Source organism: Pangasianodon hypophthalmus, chromosome 3, assembly GCF_027358585.1.
Source record: "Pangasianodon hypophthalmus isolate fPanHyp1 chromosome 3, fPanHyp1.pri, whole genome shotgun sequence".
Taxonomy (NCBI): Eukaryota; Metazoa; Chordata; class Actinopteri; order Siluriformes; family Pangasiidae; genus Pangasianodon; species Pangasianodon hypophthalmus.
The window spans coordinates 30,596,818-30,620,588 of record NC_069712.1 but is presented as its reverse complement, the minus strand read 5'-3'; the positions used below and the strand labels follow the sequence as shown (position 1 = coordinate 30,620,588).

The 23,771-nt window shown below is 38.3% G+C and overlaps 1 protein-coding gene across 1 annotated transcript in view; it reads left to right on the top strand.

Annotated features, from left to right (window-relative positions):
• Window positions 1–23,771, top strand: part of runx3 (RUNX family transcription factor 3) — a 53,286-nt gene that overhangs the window by 15,107 nt on the left and 14,408 nt on the right. The window contains exons 3-6 of the mRNA XM_026939142.3: window positions 7,799–8,067; window positions 9,125–9,281; window positions 12,259–12,363; window positions 23,331–23,495. Coding sequence (XP_026794943.1) covers window positions 7,799–8,067; window positions 9,125–9,281; window positions 12,259–12,363; window positions 23,331–23,495 — 696 coding nt within the window. The remainder of the gene's footprint in view (window positions 1–7,798; window positions 8,068–9,124; window positions 9,282–12,258; window positions 12,364–23,330; window positions 23,496–23,771) is intronic.

Sequence of the window (23,771 nt, the reverse complement as noted above, 5' to 3'; positions counted from 1 at the left end):
GTCACTCATTCATACCACTTCACTGGCTTTTGGTTTCTCCACACCACACAGCTGTAGGACACGGAAGAAATATTTTCTGCACTTTGAGGAATACTAACTAGTTGCAAGAAAATCTAAGGACAACTTTTTATATGACTTGGCTCGGAAATCTGCAATTGTGAGACTATGTTGGGTTGAGTCATCGTTATTATTTATGTTATTGCTAGCTTCAGAGCCAAAATGGCATCAGCCCATGTAACGAGATACATATATTAGTCAAAACACACACGACTTGGGACTTTTCTGAGAGGAAAACTTGAGAGAGTCAGGACAGTGGGAAAGAGAAACAAAGAAGAAAGGGAGAGAAAAAGAAAGAGACAAGGCCTGTATGTTGTGGTCAAGAGAGTGGGAGGAGGGGATGTTACTGTCATTTTGGCAACACTGACACACATATTGCAGCCATTACCACAGTGGAAAAAAAATGTTTTTCTGCAACATGCAATTACTACAGATTAGAGATCAGCCTTCGTTGCATCGGAGGCGCTCAGCAGAATGAAACAGAAATGTTGTGTACTGTACTGTGTGCGCACATGCGTGTGTGTGTGTGTGTGTGTGTTGCATCTCATGCAGACTTTAACTTCTGAATCATAAAATATCATCTGCGGGGTTAACATGTCCAAAATGATGCTTGTAGCATTATTATGTGTTAATGACATGTTTACAGGGACTTAATAGATATTTGCTACATGAATGTGGTAAATATTTAATAAAAGGCAATAACAGAATCTGTGTGTATGTGTGTGTGTGTGTGTGTGTGTCTAGGAGAAAGTAAGTGTCTCAGCTCATGAGCAGCCCCCTCTAGAGGCCAGGTGATTTTTACTTCATTTACCCTCTGATTAAAGAGCAAAAAGGCATTTAGGTCCTGATACAACATTCAATTATGAATTAAAATATGGCAAAAGATTTAACTGCTTATGCTCCTAAACATTATCATGTTTTAAGTATTATTATTAATATTAAATAACTTTGTGAAACACAATATCCAATATATGAAAATAATAGACTAATGCGTTCATATAAATCTGATCATGAAGGAAATGACATGTGCCCCCAAATCTAACGGATATGAAGAATTTCTGATATATACAACGTGACATGTTGTATAATTTCCATTAATGGAATTAAACTATTGCTGAAAAACAACTGGAGTTTTCTAAAATTGGGATCTCTCAGTTGAGATCTCTCAAATCTCATTTTTCTTCAAATTCTCAAAAACTCTCAATTTTCAACATGCATACATGAGTAAGTATTACAGCTTTTCCACTGTTCCACAAAGATAACCCCTCTAAGCAAACTGTTTTGTGCATTAGCTCATGTCAGTCAGAGAAAGTGAAACTGATCTGATATTGACTCATCATTAAAGGACATGTCTAATAGGCATCACTGTCCTTGAAAGAAATATGGCTGTCATTCTTTACTCACCATGAACAAAAGTGTGTTGAATTGACTGCACATGAATCATGAATCTGCACAAAAATTGATATATCTAAGTCAGATCAGTCAGATCTTCAGTCAGATCTATATATATATATATATATAATAAACACAGCCTATGCCAACTTTTTTGCAATAGCGGAAGCCTCCTTTAACTCTAATGTGTGTGCTGATGATAACATCATATTAAAAATAAGCAGAGTGAGGAGTAAAAGTGAATGTAGTGTTTTAAACAGAAGCTTCTAAGCAAATGCTTGAATTCATCATTCCATTCAGCCTACTTAAGGGCCCAAGTGTGATTTAAATGCATCTGATGAGAATGCAGAAGGCACTGTGGGTTGGCGGCATCTGTTAGCTCTCTCTCTCTCTCTCTCTCTCTCCCTGTTTGTTTGCATGCTGGCTCGGGGCAGAAGCCCACTGGCCTGAAACTCGAGCAGACACTTTTTACGGAAGGAATGCACTCTGTGGCTTAGAGGCTCCCTCTCTCTCTGTAATTTGCAAATGCAAAGAACCGTGCAGCCGCCCACGGCTGGCAAAGATGAAAAATCAACCGACTTGTGGTGGCATTATTGCCCCTGTGTTCTGCTTGGGTCAGTGTTTTCTAATTGTGTTCCTTTAGTCATTCTTTAGTGTGTTTTCCCTGTAGAAGTGCTTTACATAGAGGTGCGGTATGACATATCATGCTGAGGACCAGCACTTGTGTGGGGTTCTTTTACTGAAAATGCATGAAATAAGCAGACATAAAGCCAGTAACAGTGCATCCAAGTATTTCAAAAGTGTTACTGTTGTGTTATAAACAATGTTCCTGAGTCATTTAGTATATAAGGTAAATGGTTACAACAGTCAGTTAATTTACCTAAGTAGCAGTAGCAAAATATTTAAATGGCAAAGAATGGTAGTGTCATGAAAAAGGTAGAAGCACCTATATATGTACAAGAGTCTAAATATATACCTTAAGGTTTAACTGTCAGAACCAGTAGGTGTGCCCAGACTTATTATCATCACATCTTTCTAAGTTTTATGTAGTCACTGATGTAGAATAATTTATAGTAGATAGAGAATAATATATTTATATAATGTTTAGTGCATTAGTTATTCACGTTCCTAGATGAAAGACACATAGCTACTATCAAACACAAGTGTTATCTTACAAGTCTCTGCACACCTTTTTTTTTTTAGTGAGTAGGTTTACTTGCACGTTGGCTGCAACACATGCATCATCTCAGTGACATCCGCTTTATTGAAAATGCATGAACCGAGCAGGCTGATGAATAAATGCATTTTTAAAATCCCATACAAAGCCCTCTGACATCTCGCATGGGCCGAAAGCTCTAAATAATCAGATCATGATGAGGCTGCATCTGTCTTGCCATCGCCGCTGATTAAAGCCGAATGAGCTGCAGTCTGATAGCGGGCTCTTTGAGCTTTCGGCGGAACAAGCGCTTCTCTTTCAACTCGTGCAAGCCGGTGCTCCATTTGTAACGAGTCACGTCATTTTTCATCACGTTATTACGCTGCCACCGCGCACTGTCCGACCTGAAGCCATGCGTGCTTTAAGGAGGAGGATTAGGAAAAGTACACGCGGTATTAGATGACCGCTGCACGGGAGCATTAGAAACTGTAGAAAGTGCGCGGTGAAGAGGCGGCGGAGGCTCGAGTGACAGCAGCGCGGTTAAACATATTAATAATGAACACATGCGATGCGGGAGGGACGCGCCGGTGCTGCTGGACTGCCGAACCATCTAACAAAGCCTGATGCGTGTTTATTATTAAAGCACACAAAATAAACCCGCAAATATGGAAGAAAAAAAAATCTCTCCTTCAGTGTTGAATTTGCTCTTAAAATTCTAAGTTGTATGTTAACAGCTGACCGGTGAGACAGCCCATTACTGACCCTGGATTAAATTTCCCCTTACAGGACACATGTCTTCATTCTGACTCAGTATTGTGCAATTTGGGACCCATATTACATCCGACCCGACAAACCGGGAAAACTGTCCCTACAGCCAGGTGGAGGTCCAGGAGGGTCCAGGTGGAACACTGATACGTATATTAGGCCTATTTAAAATATTTAATTTAAAAAAAATAATAATAATAATAATTAAAAAGTGATCAATATTTGTTTTCTAATTTACCCTCCTGTAGCGATGTCAACATTTTCCCCTATTTTGTAAACTGGCCTCTATGCTGCAACTACATATGCAACTTTCATCCATTGTTCAATGTTAGTTCATTTGTTGGTCAACACATCAAGCTAATTTTAAGATTGCGATCCCTAAAGCCAAGGCCGTAACCACGTCTTGAGTACTGAGGGGGCCAAACCAAATGTGTGTGTGTGTATATATATAATGCAAGACCTTTACATTTAGGACCAAAATAACTAGAGTAAGGTCAGTGTGTATTCACAATATGCACACATTCATTCTTCATCTCATGCATCAGTGCTTCTTGTCTCGTCACACTGACAGTAACGCCTTGCATTACAGAATCACGTGTGAATCAGTGTGAGTACTGTACACAGAGGATCTGTACAAGGCCACAGTACTCATCTTTTCTATGTTCTTCAAAAACACACATTGAGTCCAGCTGGTCAGAAATGATAAATGCAGCTGTTTAGTAGTATTTGCAGTAGAGGTTTGTTATTATTTTATGTTAAATAATTTCCCATGATTATTCTGATATTCTCTGCTCCGTGTTGTTCAGTGTTCCTCTATTCCTGCTGCATTAATCCCCCTGCACTCTCTGCTGTCGGGTTTGATAATATGAGCTAATGATTTTGAGTTTTGAGTCAAGGGTATCAGAGGAGAAAACGCATTTTTTTCTTTCTTTTTTTTCTTTCTTTCTTTCTTTTTTTTTTTTTTTTAATTTCCGAATGATTTTATGAGCCTGAGGATTATTATTTAGTATTCTCTTGCTGATAGACAGCTGGTTAAAAAAAGAAGTCCAAACGGAAAAGTAGTCAGACTGCTTATACTGGCGTTTGTGGTTATTGATTTTACGTTTTTAACCTTGTTTATTTTCACAGAAATCCGCCAGAAATTAAAAAAGAGAGAGAGAGAGAGAGAGATAGAATGAAAGTGAAAGTAGAATGTGAGCTGATACTTGCTATTTTTCCACACTACTGTATAAAGCTGTAGCTTTAAATGAATTAATAAATAAATCCTTGCACATATGAGCTACTAATTAAAATTGCGATACGTCTTGAGATCATCTTAAACCCCACTCCTGAATGACACGGTTAGAAATTATTTCCGACAAAATGATTTCCGTTTCATGAGATTATTTGAATGACGGGATTCAACTAAAACCCACAGAGATCTTTCTGATTGGTCAGAATGCACACACAGAAAATATGTAGAGAGCTCGTCTGCATATTGACGCCTTCTGCCTTATCAATATTATAAAGAACAGGACTGCGTCAACAAATTGCACATATTTATTATGAAATCATAATAATTCAATATAGCAATATTTTTATTTATTTATTTATTTTTTAAATTTCGTCCTAATGGCATTCTTCAGGAAGTGACATTAATTCGTTTGGGTGTGTATGAAATATCATAGGTTACAATGGGATTCTGTAAAAAAAAAAAAAATAAACAGCATCAAATTGTTAATAATAATAATAATAATAATAATATGAAGAAAAAGAAGAATTTCATTTCATCATCTCATCTTGTTATCTTGTATATTATTATCATTATTATTATTATTATTATTATTTGTCATTGTATTTATATTAGTTTCAGGTGTTTTAATCGAATGCGACCTAACTGAATTGGTTATTTCAGGGCACTTTACTGTGCACAAGCTAGTAACAGCAGTCTATTTCAATAATTTAGAGAATTTTAAATGTACGAATTTAAAAGAAGTGCCCTAGCTGTACTACCCTACTAACCAGTAGCCTATACCAGAATAACTAAGTTAGTTAGATAGTTAGTTAGTTAGTTTTATTGTCCACAAAACAATGGAAATTTGTCAGGTAACTGAGCACGACTTGGACAGAGACTACTATTCAGTAGGCTAGTATGCGGTTTTGGACGCAGTCTGTGAATCTCTCTCTCTCTCTCTCTCTCTGAACCTCAGGCTCATTTTAAACGGCAAACGCGCCTACTAGCGGTGACGCTCTGATGGGAGGGAAGGGTGTGGCGCGTTCTTCATGACGTGAACCGCATCCAGCTCCTTAGAATAGCGTTCTGTAGCAGATGAAGCCTATAACACGCAGAATCACTGCTTATCGTCGCCCTGTTAGCACTGTGTAGTCCAGATACTCATGGCTTTCGCTGAGATTAACTGAGATTCAGATACGAATGAATATCATTTTTTATTATATTTTGCTTTAAGTTATTGAAATAATTATATTTTTGCAACTTTAAAATATATACAATATGTAGCTATACAATCCTCATGACTCGAATTTATAAAATGGTACATGTGCAATGTATTATTATTGTTGTTGTTGTTAGTAGTAGTAGTAGTAGTAGTGTGTCTTGTTATTATTATTATTATTATTATTATTGTTGTTGTTGTTGTTGTTGTTATTGTTGTTGTTAGTAGTAGTAGTAGTGTGTCTTATTATTATTATTGTTGTTATTATTATTATTGTTGTTGTTGTTGTTAGTAGTAGTAGTAGTAGTGTGTCTTGTTATTATTATTATTATTATTATTATTATTACTGTGATGTTGTTGTTGTTATCTCTCATATTACTATATTACTCCTATTTTAGGAATTATAGTAGTAATATTAGTAGGCTGTTAGCAGTAGTAGAAGGTTTCTGTCTTTCTGCGGTTGTTTTGCTCTCGGGCTTCCCCTCCATAATTCTCTAAGCCAAAACTAAGGTTTATTTTTAATACCTGATTCTATTAAATAATCTTTACTTGATTTCCTAAGTCTGTTACGCACCAGTATAATACCACTGACATTCAGAACCAGTTCAGAGCTGTGGTGATGCCCCTCACCAGTGCCAGCGGGTTTCTGTTTTCTTTTGTGTCCAATGAGTACACTCCAACTGCTATTTAATATAAACTCCAAACAGAATTCTTTACTAAAAAATACCAGGCTAATAATCTAATTTCATTCACTTCAATCTTGTCCGAGCCACGGATTTACCCTGTGGCGCCAGCGCACGTGCTTTTTAACAGGTAAAAATTTATATCCATAATAACAGAGCTCAGAAATGTTCGGCTAATAAAACTCGTATTGATTTGTAATGAATGTGAGAGATGGGTATGAGCTCTTAATTCCAGTGCGCTCAGAAGGCACTGCGTCCTGCCTGGGGTCCTCACACTGACAGCGCTTTCGCTTTTGCTGTGCGTGATTCTGATTGGTCGAGAGCAAACCACGCCCAGACTTCGGGTTGGTGGAGCAGTCGGAGCTCGGAAACTTCTAAAATGAGTTGAGTAAACACTGGCGTGTGTAGAGCACATTCAGCCTGGAGAGCCGCGAGCGCGCATCGGAGACTCCACAAAAATACAAAAGCTTGATGGCGAGAAGGATCACACAGACTCACAGTGGATCTGATCAGCATTAAAAACAAACAACAACAGCTGGCGAGGGACTTTATGCTTTCCTCATTATTTTTCTGGAATAATCACGAGGCTTTTTTTTTAAATTATTTGAGTCTTGTCGGGATCTGCTGTGAACTGAAAATAGCTGAAATACAGCGTGCGCTTCTGATGGACGGAAACGCAACTCTACGATAGAGCAAGTAGTGTTGTGATTACACTGGGAGCAAAATAATAATAATAATAATAATAAGTGCATGAATTTAGACAAGTCATAGACTCTTGTGTATCAGAGAAACCTGCAATTTATGACTCACCTGTTGTTTTATTATTATTGGTGCCTGTTCATTAAAAGAGAAACAGGAGTGAGTCTGTGACGGCTGACTTCTGACTGATTTGCATCTGGCACTAAACCGCTGTGCAGAAGAGCAGAGGGCTTCATTTGCGGTTTCTTGCTTCTTTATTTTTTATTTTTTGCTGAAGTCAGTGGGAAAAGCGCAGAGCTGCAGTTAACACTTCGCATGCTGCATCCAGCGCTGCTCATCGCGCGAGACAAAGCATTTAGCCTATTTAATCTCTTTTTAAAAAAATAAAATTAAAAAAACAAAAAAATAACTTAACACGAGGAAAACTTTAAACCTATATTTTTCTTGCATTAAATTCGCGTCTGGACTGCACCTTTTCCATCCTCATCCGCGCGCACAAATAAACAAGCATCAGGGTTTTTTTTTTTATTGTTGTTACTTTTCCCTTTATTGCTTTTTGCCTGACCCTGAAGTGGCACTTACACTCCACGGTTTCGTGATGCATATACCTGTAGACCCGACCACCACCAGACGGTTCACGCCGCCCTCCACGTCGTTCCCGTGCGGGAAGCTCGGCGGCGGCAGTGACGGCAGCGCGGGCGGCGCGAGCAGCATGAGCGCGGCGGGTCCTCTGAGGTCGCGGCATGCGGCGGACACGCGCTCCGTGGTGGACGTGCTGGCGGACCACGCTGGAGAGCTCGTGCGCACCGACAGCCCCAACTTTCTGTGCTCCGTTCTGCCTTCACACTGGCGCTGCAACAAAACCCTTCCAGTGGCCTTCAAGGTAAACTCTCTCTCTCTCTCTTTCTCTCTCTCTCTCTCTCTCTCTCTCTCTCGAGTCTCTTTAATTGCATCAAAGCTGTCTGTTTATTTTATTTATTTATTCTGTAGATGTATAAATTTATATTTCAAAATATGGATATGATTTTTTTTTTAGCCTGCACACAAATACACAAATTCTGCAGCACTTTTCATCATTTAAATCTGTACGAAAACCACAAGTCGGGGAGTTACTCCTTGCTGACCAAAACAAGAAAGAGTTGCTGACTTATGCATCTTTTTTATATATTATTTTTAATATCCATTTACTCACCGCTGTTAAGCTTAATACTCCCTGTATTTCAAGCTCATTTATTTCTCTATTTTGTAGAACCATTTTGATTTTTTTTCGTTTGTCAATTTGATGGCCACCCAAATAATCTTCATCTCTAGTGTTAATATGAATATAGTGTGCTCATATTAACACATTAACACTGTCTAGATCAGACAGGCATGTTGGAGTTTCTAGCCTAAGAATATCTCTTCACGTTTAACATCAAGCAGTTTCACAATACTGCATTACAATATTGGACTGAAGAATTTGGCAGTGCGCATCTTCCTAGTGTATAGTGCATGCCAAGCAAAGTCACACCCAACAGAAATGATCCCTTAACTGAAGCTTAATGAGCATTGTCACTCTTGTAAAAGCTTAAAAGCTTGTTGCTATGTCTTGCTAATCATTTTTATGGACTGAACCTTATTAAAAATCATTGGGAAATGTAGTATGACTTAGACGTGGTTACTGATTATGATGATTACAGGGTATAATAAATAAGTAGCTATATTGTTTATAGAGCTAGATATATGTTTGTATATTGTAAGTATATAATAGAAATGCTGTATGTATGTTATTAGGATATTATAATGGAAGGATATTACAGAACAGTGAGAGCCATCTGATGTGGTTTTGACCAAAGATTTCTCTCTCTCTCTCTCTCTCTCTCTCTCTCTGTGTGTGTGTGTGTGTGTGTGTGTGTGTGTGTGGGCGTGTGGGTTTCATACCTGGTTTCATACCCGTGCAGGTGGTGGCTCTCGGTGATGTTCCTGACGGTACCCTGGTCACTGTCATGGCAGGAAACGATGAGAACTATTCGGCCGAGCTGAGGAACGCGTCCGCCGTCATGAAGAACCAAGTGGCCCGTTTCAACGACCTGAGATTTGTTGGAAGAAGCGGCAGAGGTGCTTAAATAGCTACATCATTTCAAAATACACTTTATATAAATTTTTTTTTTTTTTTTTTTTTACTAGAAATAAATTCACACCATATTTCAAATACACAGCCAGGGAAAGTGAGTGACATGGGCTCAAACCCAAACGCCTCCCTGTTGGATTTATAGTGCACTACATAGGGGGCCTAAGCTTATTATTATTATTATTATTATTATTATTATTTCCTCCTGTTTAAGGCAGTGTAGCTGTATAGGGAATATGGCTGCATTTGGGCTTTATCCCAGAATGGTTTTTTGTTTGTTTGTTTGTTTTGCAGCATAAACATCTCTGTTTCAGAGTTTATAAAAAGGATTCAGGGATAATGAATATTTTCTATGATAGGTACATTAGAAATACAAGAAGAAACACATCATTAGTTTGGCTCGGAAGTATTTTTAAAGCCTAAATATGTGTGTGTGGGTGTGTTTTTTTCACAGGTTAGCTTGTTTACACACCTTTTAAAAAAAACAGAAAGCTACATCCTACATAGCTGAGATTCTTTCACAGCCCCTTTTCCCCTCGTTTCCTCTCTCCTCGCTCCTGGCTCACTTTTTTCCGGTAAACGCCAGACTTTTAAACAGTTGCAGACGGAGGAAGGGAACAAGGAATTAAAAAAAAAAAAAAAAAAAAGAAAAGAAAAAAAGAAAAAAGTAAAGTACCTTTCATTTCTGAAGTCAATTACTCCACCCTGCTGCTCCAGTCTCCTCTCACAACTGGCGTCTCTGGCCTAGCTGTTAGCCTCGATATCAAAATAAGCTCGTATATCCAAAACAAGTCGAACATGGCTATCACCACCACCATAGTACCCTACTATTTTGACACTATTTCACACGGAGGTGTGTGGTTTTAGGACATAACCGCTGTTTCTCCACAAAACCAAAACGCCGCTTTCAGCACTTTTTTCTTTTTGAAAAAAAAAAAAAAAAAAAAAAAACGACCGTTACATGGCGCGAGCCTCTTGCTGTGGCTTCACCCGCGCGCTTCACAGCCTCGCGCGCAATAACGAACAAAAACCAGGCTCATGGAAAAATCCACAACAATCTGTGTGATTACCACGCAAACGAAAAGACGTTTTTAGTTTCATTATAGACGCTTTTACGAAAATATAGCGTACAATACAGTACCTAAAGTCCATATATCTTACTATAGCCGACTAAAAATAAAATTTACTTAAAGATTACTCCCTAACACACTATCCATGTGCTAGTGAAATACTTGTTTTAGGCTAAACTGGATCAAAAATGTGTATTGTAAGTGTGTTGAAAGTACATCTGAGTTTACACTAAAATAATACACTTTTAGTACATAAAAGTACAAAAATAATGTACCTATACTTGCTAATTACTTTATTTTCATAAGATATTATGACAATATAATAGTATAACTATACAGTACATTAATTTCATATAGGCTTATCTTTACTATAGCCTACTAAAAATAAACATTACTTTTAAATTACTCCTTTATACACTATCCACTTGCTTTAGGCCAAACTGGATCAAAAATATGTATTGTAAGTGTGTTGTAAGTATGTCTTCTGAGTTTACTCTAAAAAAAAAGTAATGTAGTACTTGCTAATTACTTCATTTTCATAAGATATTATGAAAATATAGTATACTATACATGACATTAAGTTCATAAATCATACTATATCCTATTAAAATAAACATTACTTTTAAATTACTCCTTTATACACTATCCAGGTGCTAGTGAAATACTTGCTTTAGGTTTAACTCGATCAAAAATTTTATTTTGTAAGTACATGTTTTGAGTTTACTCTAAAATAAGGTAGCACTGTAGTTATATTTAGTATTTATTTTATTTTCATAAGCTCTTACGAAAATATAGTAAATAAAACAGTGTATTAAGTTCATATACCTTAAAGTAGCCGACTAAAAGTAAACATTACTTTTAAATGACTCCTTATTCACTATGCATGTGCTAGTGAAATATTTACTTTAGGTGTAACTGGGGCAAAAAGTACATCTTGTAAAAAAAAAAAAAATCATCTCTATTAGCTAATTAACTTCCTTTAAGAACCCCTTGTGGGAATATAATATACACCACAATAAAGTAAGTTCATATACATTGCTATAGACTACTGAAAGTAATCTTTAAAAAAAAAATCCTTTATACATTAGCCATATTTTAGACTAAAGTGGGATGAAAAGTATATTTAGTAAGTAAACATCATAGCTATATATATAGTTTATTCCGAAGATACTGTAGCACTGTCTCTATACTTATGAATTACTTTATTTTCACAAGCCCTTAGGAAAATATAGTATACAATGCAGTACATTAAATACATATATCTTTTTTATATTTCTAAAAGCAAACATATTCATGTGGGCCTACTATTGAAATACTAGCTTTAGGCTTAACTTGGACAAAAAGCACATGAAAGTAAATGTCCTAATTGTTTGGAGTTTACTCGAAAGATACTGTAATACTACAGATATAATGTTGTTTTTAACATATTTCTGAAGAATGCTTGGAGAGTTATGCATGCAAACCAATCACAAAATCAAGTCGGGAAAAAAAGATTTGAATTGCATAACTGTCTTTGCACTACTGCTGAAATACTGAAGAATTCCTAATGTCATGTAATATAAATAGACCACAATATTTAACATAAATTTCAGATCTGCATTATGAATTTAACTGCTGAATTCCTACTTGTAGTGTTTTGTTTTATGCAGCACTAGAGGTTTTCTTGTGAATACAATACACTATTTTCCGCACATTATTTAGAGGATCGATTTCTGACTATCTTAAAAAGGATCTGATTGACCAAAATTGTCCCACCACAGTGACAAATGACAGTGAATTAAACCCAAGCCACATGACCATTGAGGAAGACATGTAGTAAATAAAAGGCCGTTGCCCACTTCCTCTTGTAGCCCGCAGAAGATGCATTGTAAATAGTTTCCTTTATGTATTCCAGGAAAGAGTTTTACTCTGACAATCACTGTGTTCACCGGACCCCCTCAAGTGGCCACGTACCACCGCGCCATCAAAGTCACAGTGGATGGGCCACGAGAGCCTAGACGTGAGTACCCAATATGCCTCTTCTTTTGATTATATTTCTTTCTTTCCAACTGTTGCTTTAATACCTGTACTTGATAAGCCGGAACTATGCCTCACGATTTTCAAACTAAACACAGCTGTCTCAAGTCATCTGCTGTCTTGGGGCTATTTTGACAAATAGACCAAGTGATATAATCTAAATTAGAGTTGAATTGCTGCGTGATCATGATGGTGTGTGGAAATGTAAAGCTCGGGTGTCATCTGTGCAATAGTACTGTGATATGTGCTAAATACAAACCAGTAGTCACTGAGTCTGTGGCCTGAGCTAAAATAGATTTAGCCCATATAACACCCAATCCTGTAGTTATATTAGTCTATATGAGTCATGCTGCTGTTCTAAAGTTTATGTCCTGTTTACAGATGATGTAGGATCACCCGGATCTGCTGTGCCAGTGGGTTGGCATTAGTTGTGCCATTTTTTTCATAAGAACAATTTAGAAGCATTGATCAAAGGTGGATCACTTTTTATCAGATGCCAAAGTGCAAATTCAAACAATATTTCTGCTCCAGGCATTGGCAAGGGACAAATACAGTCGCAAACAGTAGGCAGGGCGTTCTTGGATGCTAAGACTTAGCAGGAAACGGGGCGTCATAAGGATGGGGGGTAAAATTATCAAAAGGTACGAGAGAGCTAGATGTGGCTCTAGAACATGTATCTTTACGTGTATCATGTTGGAGTAAAGTAAGGGGCCACTATCTGATATTTTCAAGGGGCCTATACTCGCCCCTGGTGGAATACCAAATTCAAGTTAAGGTGCATGTTTACTGTCTTGAGAGTGTTTTAACGAATTTTGTTTGAGAGTCCAAATAAGCTACGCAGTATTAGAGTTGAACTGATGTGTAAGTAGGTGGTGTATGCAATCTAAGAAACCAGTCATTTCAGTAGTCATTGGACAGGTTATATTGAGCTAATGATGTCAAAGGCTGAGGCATTAAGGCGAGAGCGTAGGTGTTATTCTCAAAACGCCCACGGCTAAAACAGATACATGAGTCACTGGCAGATGATAACGCAGCGTTCCCAAAATCTCCTTTTGTCCTGTTTGAAGACAACAAAAGCGGCAGATGAAAAATCGGTTGAAAAATGTGTGAGCGTTGCCAACGTATGCACACTTGATGTGTTAATAGACGACACAGACAGCCCTTGTGGTTTAGAAGGTTGCCAACCTCAGTTGTGGACTCTTATTAAGCCTAGGTCTTTCCCTCATTAGCCAGACCACTAAGAGAAACAGGGCGGCCTCGAGCCGCAAAATTGTCAAGGTCTCTTTCTCTCTCCTCCACTGGGGTCAACCCCTTGACCACACGAGAGCCTGCTGACTTAACACTCTTCAGCGGTTCAGCGGGATGGAGCCGGGTCTAATAGGGCTAATGCAGGGCTTGACCACAGAGCCATTACCGCTGGGAGGAAGGAGTGAAAGACAGACATGGAGAGTGAGACAGCAAGACGCAGAGATGGAGAGACGACAGTTGTTTGTGTTTCTGCACGAATTTAAAGAAGAGCAGCATGCATGCAAAAAAGCGAACTCGTGGCATTGAGCGTGCATGCAACACATGCATAAGCTGCTAAATTTGTCTGTGCGTGTGAGAATGTTATCACGTAGTGAACTGTTTCATATGTTTGTGTCCCTGGGAAAAAATCACATCGTGAAAGTAAGACATTTTCAGTATTAATGTTTAGGAAGTGCTAGTAAACAGTACTGACTTTTTAAAAGAGACTTATTTAAAACAAAAATAACTAAGTATCCAAACAGGTACTTGTTACTGTGAGTAATAATGGAGTCAATGCGAGTTACTGATTGTAACTGTCAAATCTGTCAGATTTTTATCTCATTTGTGACCACATATAAAGATAATGATGAAATATTTTTATTTAAAGAGCTAAGAGCCAAAATGGCTCCTTTAGGTACTGAGGGTGAGTTTTGTTTTAGGTTTATGCTTAGTTGTTGGAAAGTAAAACCGTGTGTGTGTAAATGTGCTTATGTGTATCCTGCCTCTGTTGTTTATGCTCGCATGGTAGTATATTGTAAACCCCAAGTAGCTATAAATATACACGTGTGTGTGCGTGTGTGTCTGCCATGTTTTAAGCAGACCAAGGATAAAGCAGCGAAATGATGCCCATTGAGCAATACAGAACATATAACACACATCATAGGCTTCTTGGACCACACGCACGCACACACACACACACACACACACACACACACATACACACACACGCACGACACCTCCTGTTTTTTTTTCCCTTAGAAACACAAACCTTATGCAGCAGCAAGTCTTCTGTATACAATGCTTCACACTCTCTTGAACTTTTTATGCTACATTAAAAAAAGGTGTTGTAGCTTGCTAGCATGAAAACACAACAAGGTGCAACTAGCTGCTGTGCTAACAACTACACTCTGAAAATGAATTTGCAGCCAGTGTGTGTGTGTGTGTGTGTGTGTGTGTGTGTGTGTGAGTGACACCTCCCCTTATCACCCAGCAAACCAATATAGTGTGTGTTTGTGAGTAATATGGAAAAGGAAAAAAAAACGTAGATGACAGAGATATCAGTGATGATGATGATGATGTTGTTGATGATGATACTGATAATCATAAAGATGATGATAATGGTTTTTCCTTATTTCTGTTTCCATTTTCGCACATTTGCGTGTGTGTGTGTGGCTTTAGAGTTTAGTATGATGATGGCTCATCATGGTATTTTTCAAATAAGACCACACCCAATTACTTCTTAAGCAAGGGTTGTATAAGGCCATGCATGTGTATGTGTGCATGTGTGTGTGTGTGTATGTGTGTTTATGTGTGTGTGTGTGCATACGGTTCTTTGATCGGGCTGCCAGGAGAATGGTGCCGTAAGGTTGAGTAGAGAAACCTGACAGACAGGACTAGGGCTTCCCTGCAGCTAAATGCAGGACCACACACACACACACACACACACACACACACACAGAGACGCACGCTCCCGCAAGCCAAACCACAATAAGAACGCAGTCACACGCACACATCCAATACACACCCAGTGCATAGGAGCCAGAAAGTTTGGAACAGAAACAGAGTTGCGTGAACTTGCACTGAAAGTGCACACAGACGCACAACAAGAGCTGGCATCTTTGCAGAATGAGGTGCTAAACCCAAAAGATGAAGCAGCTTCAAGAAAAGCATAAAATGATGAAAGTGTGGAGACCCTCCCTATTAAAAGCACAGTATTTGAACCGCACCCATTACCTCATACACACATCTACACTCATCATAACTAAATCACTTATTGTATTTGTGAAGAAATGATCAACATGGAGACCGGCCTCTCGATCAGTCTGTGTGATGGAGTGCACGCCACAGATTTGAAAGAAAAAACAAGAATCAAGTGAAGCTTGATGGATTTGTCCGTTTTGCATTTTGCCACCGAGACCTGTGTAAGATTTGCAAATGCATCAACAAAGCCTGTGATATGGCGATGTCTTCTTTTCTTGTACATATGTGTGTGATTGTGTGTGCATGTGTGTAAAGCACCTGCCAGGTGTGTACATAAACTAGGCCACGCCTGTCTCCCATAAATCACTCCAGTGGCCTTCTCCTGAAGGAGACAATAGCTTCATGTGGACTTTGATGTCACCAAACAGAGCAAGCGCCCTTCAAAGGCTGCATCAATGCCAAAGAGAGAAAAGGAAAAGCTGCTCACTGTGTGTGTGTGTGTGTGTGTGCGTTTTGTAGACTCATCAGTCTTTGATGGTGTCCTTAAAGTTACCAGAGACTTTCAGGGAATATGCTGAGGTATATTTAATTATAAATAAAGACAACAAATTCTTCTTCTTCTTCTTCTTCTTAATACATTGGAATATTTAAACAAATTATGGTTTATAAACTTCATTTCAGGTTTTCTATAATAGTTTAATTAGTTAAATTATTTATTTAAATAGAAATTAATTAATTTCTATTTTATTTTTAATTTATATATATGTATATATATTTATATCTATATATAGACATTATGAGCATGAATTCATTAAAAAACAACACACACACGCACACGTACATACACATACACATACACACACACATTTACTTTCTGTCTGTTTATTTGCTTGGTTTCAGGTTGCAAAAGATTCCCTCATCTGTTTTCGACCTAAACACACCTATTAGATTGGTACACCTCAGTCTCTGTATTATACACACACACAAACACACACACACACACATAGAGAGGCGCTGTGTTTATAAAAGGGGGATCCCCACTGGTGTATAATTCCCCGTAATCCCAGAGTGAAAGCTGGGCATATTAGCCTAAATATGTCTCCTTGAGAAGAAAGAAACAGAAACACACCACACAACTATTTATCTTCCGCCTGTCACTCTTTCTTTAGCTTCATTTGCCTTTCATTTTGGAATTTTTTTTTTTATTAAATGAGGTGAGGGAGCGACTGAAACACTGACTCTCTCTCTCTCTCTCTCTCTCTATCTCTCTCTCACACACACACACACACACACACACACACACACACTGAGACACACTTGCTGGAAAAGCCCGCTCTTCCCTTGTAAACCTGCTAGCTTTGTTGCTGTGTGATGTCACTGTGATTAAAGCCATGTAATAATGACAAAATTACCCTCTTTGTTACAAAAGCTTTCCAAAGCACAAAAAGAAACATCACAGGAATAGGCGAAAAACCACCAGCAACACACCTCTGTCTTTCTTTCTTCCCTCGCTCCTAAGCCACCGTTTCCTGTTTCTTTTCTTCGGGAATGAGAAGACAGGCCAAGTTTGCGTTCAACTACACAACATTTAAGCCCTAAAAAGGTGCCATTAGGAACTATTCATGCTGATTCTCACTTAACAAAAGCAATGAACCATAATCCTACTGATTTTACCATTGTACAATCAAAACAAACCACCTTGGAGGAGAAATAGGATGAGAGAGAGAGAGAGAGAGAGAGTGTTACGGGAATGGCCTTGAAATAATTCCGCTGTTTATTTTCCAGCCATTTTTAAAAGGAAAAATTCTGCAAATAATTGATACGCCAAAACCTGTGCCCAGACTTCCAGTAAAGGAGCTGTGACAGTGCTCCAAAAAGGCAAATCCACAGGCAAATACTCTCTCTCTCTCTCTCTCTCTCTCTCTCACACACACACACACACACACACTTTCTCTCTGTTTCACAAACATCATACACATGCAGGAGTCCATAGCTACTGTATTCATATCTTAAATCCTGATATAGCAAACCTATGCTGCGTTTAGTCCGACTTTTCTTCAGTTCCCCACTCACAACTTTAGTTCCTACCTGCAATTAATTCTTATTTATTGTTTCATGTGGATGAAAAAATCTTACAACCATGGTTTTACCTTGGTTATTCTGCAATATACTGACCTGTCGTTAAGTCTGTATAGACATTCTGAAGAAAAATAAAGTTTTTGCATTCTGGGTGCCTCTGTTGGGTATATGTAGCTAGTACAGGTAGCTAGCATTGCTAATCTAATCTAAGAATGAAGCTAGTACAAAACCCAGCACACAACAACCAATTTTCACACTGATTAGTCCATTATTTAATTTGCGTTTCTATCTCTAGTTAGCTGTAGACTATACATTTTGCTGCTACTGTTGTTCACTGGAACTACAAGACAAATACACTAAACAGTGTACGCCCACAAGCGACAACTTTGCGGTTGTTAGACACCCACAGGAGACTTAATGTGCACAGAGCACCTCTGCTCTGTTCTACTGGCCTAGTTTGAGCTATGGCTGGGCCAGTGTTCAGGCAAGCAGCCAAAAGCAGATAAAAAAAACAACCCCCCACCACCACCACACACCTTTATATACTCTAGCTCCTGTTTATCACCACTCCAGACTCACTCGCTTATTTACACCAATGCTGCGTCTCTCTGTATTATTAAGTACAGCCAGGCACTTTGGGAAAATCCTTTCTGTTACATGCTTGGACTCGTCACTAGGAGCACAAACGGAGTGAAAGGCTGAAAGGAGAGATTAATGCATGTGACTATTTTTTTTAATTTGAGTTTTACACATGAGAATTGTGTAAAAATAGTGTACAGACTCTGTCTTAGAGTGATGACAGCTTAATAAAGGGATAATCTCTCCCTTCATCTTTCCACAACTATGGATGCTAGGTATACTTTTGCTGCCTGTGCACACAATTATGCACACCCACACAAGCCACATGCTAAGTGGAGGATTTCTCGGTTAGCATTAGAAGTAGATTTCATTTTCGAAGATTAAAGGAACAATGAAATTTACAGTTTTCTTTGTGCCTCAGATGTTATCAATTAGCCAAGGCATGTTCTGTGTCTGAACTTTGCTTCATTAGGTTTACACTGAAGTTACAAGGCTAAAGTTGCTAAGCGATAATAGCTTATAGCTATGAGTTTGTTTGCTGAATGCATAAAGAATCACACACTCACCTCAAAAGACATAAAACTGGCATAAAAAGCAGATTAACATGGCATTAAAAATATGCAATTGGAAAAACAGTGAACTTTTCAATGTTCTGTAGAGTTACAACCTGGAACTGAAATGGACTTTATTTGGGTTATATGCCATGACTCTACACAAAATAAGAAGTTTTCAAAATGATTTACACATACAGCAGTGAAGCATGGTGGTGGGGGCATCGTGGTGAGTGTTACCACTAGCTTCTCGGTTGCTTATCTGACTAATCCCCTCTTCACCCAGTCATTAACTTTTAGTAGACTGCCTCCTTTAGTCATGGTTGTGCCATATTCTTTCCATTTATAATAATAATGGATTTTTTTATAACCAACCTCTGATTGATACTTTTCCAGAGCTTTGTCCCAGACTTTTTGATAGCTTCTTGTTGTTCATGATGCTGTTTGTTTAGGAATTTTCTTTAATAATTTCTAGTGTCTTCCAGGAACAGGTGTATTTATACTGTGATCACATGCCACTTTAATTAAACACAAGTGAAACAAATTGAACTGATGATGCAACTTCTGATCAAAACCAGTTGCTCCAGAACTAATTCAGGGGTTTCACAGGTTTTTATTTGTAAATAATAATTCAAACTATTTTGATTTTTCTCCCATTTCAATTATATGAGCTAATTTTTATATGTTCATGACATTACCTTAGTATACTACAAAATGTTGAACAGATCGAGAGGAGTGAATACTCATGCAAGACAGTGTGTATTATAATCCAAATCAGCACCACCTTCGAACTCTGGGCCATGTCGAATACTTTAAACTGACGCTGGGGCCGAAATATGTGTGGAGGAAGAAAGTGATTTTAGCTCCACAACATCCTTTTATCTATTTTTACAAATACCCATGTCATGCATATCAGAAACCACACTTGAGGTGATTGTGTGATGATTTAGGCATGCAGTTTGCACAATGCTATGCTCAACTGTTAGCAAGATTAGACATGCAGATCTAGTGCAAAACTCTCGAACACCAAACGTCTTTGGGAGAAATGTGTGTAAAATCCATTTTAGCCGACAATTTCTTTAAACAGTGATTTTATTATCACGGTAGAAAAGCTATAAACAGCCAAATGAGACAAGATTATATGTTGGAGGATTATAGAATGGAGGTAATCTGTAGACCACTATACTTCTAGACAGAAGAAGAGTTGAAAAGAAAAACAGGTAAGAAAAAACAGAGACATTGAATATTCAGAGAAAAAGGCCCTTGCACATGGCCTGTTTTAGTCCAGTCTGAATATAGTTCAAATCATTTCATTTGCATAAGACAGACTTTTTTCACTCTTATTACTGACAGGAAAGGGCATGCAGGTGCAGCGATACGGAAGTATCTTCACCCCCCATTTCCTTTCACATACCTTACTTCCTCAAAACATTAAATAGGAACATCACGCACAGGACCCCAAAAAGAAATGAAGGTGACATTTGGAAAGGCCCAACAGCACTGTGTCATTTCTTTGGGTTTCAAATGTTCGTTCTTTAGTCCAAAAACACAAACCATGTGAGCTGGTCAAAAAAACACCTCTTAGTCAAATTGCTGCCAAACAATCCCTTATTTCTCACTTATTCAAAACGGGCTGTGAACCAGCTCAGCTCCAGATCGATTCTAGTCTGTTATCACGCACCTATTGGCCCCGTTTATTGACACTGATGCAAATATTTACTGTGCGCCCAGGCTGGATCCGAGCCCGAGCCTTTGAGTGTGAGGGATCGAATGTCAGCCCTGCCTTCTTGCTATACAGTACACACACATATCCAAAAAAAGTCTTCCTGTAGCACGTCTCTAGTGAGGACCATATGTTCTTTCAACGGTAGCAAGAAACAGAGAATATGTGCAAGAACGAGAGAGAGAGAGAGAGAGAGAGAGAGAGAGAGAGAGAGAGAGAGGGAAGGAAGGAAGGAAACACAGCATATCGGTTGGCTAATCAGTTTTTTCAGTTCACACACAGCTGAGTGTGAGCTTTGTTCTGAGGTATAACACACTCCACAGGCAATGCAGGCTATTTATGTTGAGTTTTTACATGATAGTCATTTGGCAAGGGCTCATAACTATCTGACAGGTGAAAGCCTTAAAAAGTGCATCGCCTAATTATATATAAAGTGTGTGTGTGTTTGTGCATGGAGTGTGTTGAGTGCTCATCTTGAACTGAACCCACTCCCTCGTGAACCCCGTCCATTTGCCCTGTCTGTTCTGTGGTTATGATATCATGATGAGAAAAAAATGCTGCATTCCTGTCTAAGTGCCCCCGTATGCATGAAATATTCATACAGCCGAAAGCGGGGGTGGGTGGGGGGGTGCGAGGGGTGCAAGCGGGGTCTAACCCTCACACCTTCACACACACAGGCTTCCCAGGAACTTTTAAACAGGAGGGTTTAACACCAGGATACACACAAACTCACACAGAAGCAAACCATTTATAAGCATTTATTCCGATACTAAACGTTTATCATTCTCTCTTCTTTCTCTCTTTCTAAAACAGTGTGCTTATCGTCCTGTTCTTATTTAAAGGATATTTTTTTAAAGGCATGAAAATTGGAAAACATTTCCCATCCAAAGGTCTTTTGTAATGTAAAAAATAATAATTCATGGACCTGTTATGATTACATCACAGATATATTTTATGAATACAAATGTGGAAAATACAGTATGTGGTTTAAAATTTATTTTTATTAATGGGGCATAGAACATTTTATTCCTGAACTTTTACAGTTACACTTAAACTTCAGATCCAAATGCTTGCATCATATACAGCAAGTTGGCAAATTTTATAGAATAATTTGAAAAAAAAAATCAGTAAGGAGTTTTAGAGAAAATGCATTAAAAGTAAGTAAGCAGACAATTAGGCTTAGAATTACATTAGCAAATATTACTAACTGGAACAAATACAAGAGATCGAGGTTGCTAACAGTATCCATGACCATCAAGCCGGTAAAAAGATTGTATAGTTTATACCACAGCTGAAATCTCATTCTCTATAGCAGTAGCTCTGACAGTAGTAACTTATTTTGCAAAACATGACCTGTAACTATAAACTGATAAAAATGACAACGTGTTGTTCTTTAGTTAATATAAATATTGAATCCCAGATAAATTGCTGTGGTATAAGAGGAAAAAAAAACGTAGCCCTCGCCAATTTCTTAGAAAAAAATAGAGACACAATTTTTTTTTTTGCTCCGTCGACTGAGAAAACGTTTTTTTATTCCTCTGTCTCGCTCACTATCTCTGGCTTGTATAACAAGCCTGTAACCACAACACATAAAAACACAGACGAACCAATAAGCGAGAGTGGCACCAAATGGAGAGAGAGCGGTAAAAGAACAGATACGCCACCCTGGGGCTAAGAAAGGAGGGATGATATATTGCCCATCGGTTAAGCAGAGAAAGAGGAATCCATATCTGAGGATCCGTTTGTGCCCCACAGTGTCAATATAAAATATTCAAATGTGCCCCATTACTCCACATTAAAAACCACAGAATGTTCACATGTACCTCACGCATCACACTGATAGTCGCATTAAAGGCCTTCCATTAGGGTCCGCCATCCTGCACGTATGATGGAGTGTGTGCGTGTTCCGAGGGGGAGTGTGGGGTGAGACATTTGACAATGACATTTGACACACACATACACACAGACATACACACACACACACCTGTTTTATTTCGAATAGTAAATGTGAAAAGTGTGTATGGTTTGTTATTTTAGGTTTGGATTGTTTAAGAGCTACCCAGAAAAGGATGCGAGGTTAAGCAGTTTGAGATTATTTTATTACTTTCTCATTTTTTTTTCAGTCATTTCTGTTTTTCGAAATTAAAAAAACTCAGATAATGACAATAAAATATTACATATTAAAAAATTTATTCTACACTTCTGTGTTTGTAGAATAAAAATGAATTATTGAACCTGAAATATGAGAGGTCTGGTTAAAATGTTATCTTTTAAAGGGATGGTTTAATGAAGTATATAAGTAAGTAAATGTACAAAATTCCCTTCTTAAACCAAATATATTCAAGGAGCAAGACATTTTCGGTGTCCAGTGTGTGTAACTAACCGTAGAAGTCTATTTCACCTGAACATTTTCCATAAATATCTGTCTCAAATCACATCCAGTTTTTGCCACTTTAATCTATAAACCTGACCAAAGAAACAAACAAAAGTAAGATTATTAAAGCAGCCTTCTTGGACAACCAGGTTCACTATTTTTCTTCACTGCAGTTTCATTCAATCATAATAAATTTGGAACACAGACCTCCTTATAAGAGGGTGTATGTAGCTGAATGTTTTAGATCTTAATGTGTTAACCAGCGTTATACCATAGCGCTGTATTGGTCAAAAGGTGTTGATGAATTTTCTAAAATAGCAGCTCTGAGAGAAGTTCCAGCTGCCAAGCAAATCAAAGGTTTATAGTAATGCTTTCATTCTACTATGACAGATATGCATAATCTAAACACTAAAGTTAAGAACTAATCCTGTGATCAGGTCACCGAGTGAAGCTTGAGGACTCTCAGAAGATTCAGTTCAGCGATCGGCTGAGTGAGATGGAGAGGTATCAGCGCCCCAGCCTGAGGATGGGCATCGGCAATGGTACTGCCCGGCCCCCACACCAGAGCCATTACAGCACCTCTACTGCCACCCAAATACCAGGTACGTGTGTGTGTGTGTGTGTGTGTGTGTGTGAAAGACAGAGAGTGACAGAGATGGTCTGTTTTTCACAGTGTGTCATGTTGGTGTGTCCGAATGCATGGTTTTGTCCTCGGATGCCCCAGACAGTTTGTGTGTGTGTTTGTGTGTGTGTGTGTGTGTGTGTGTGCATGTGTATACAAGTGTGTCAAACTTGAGATACACACATAACCTCAGACCACAGACTTTGGAATCTCACAACCACTCACTACATGTACACCTACGTCTGTCTTCTTAGAG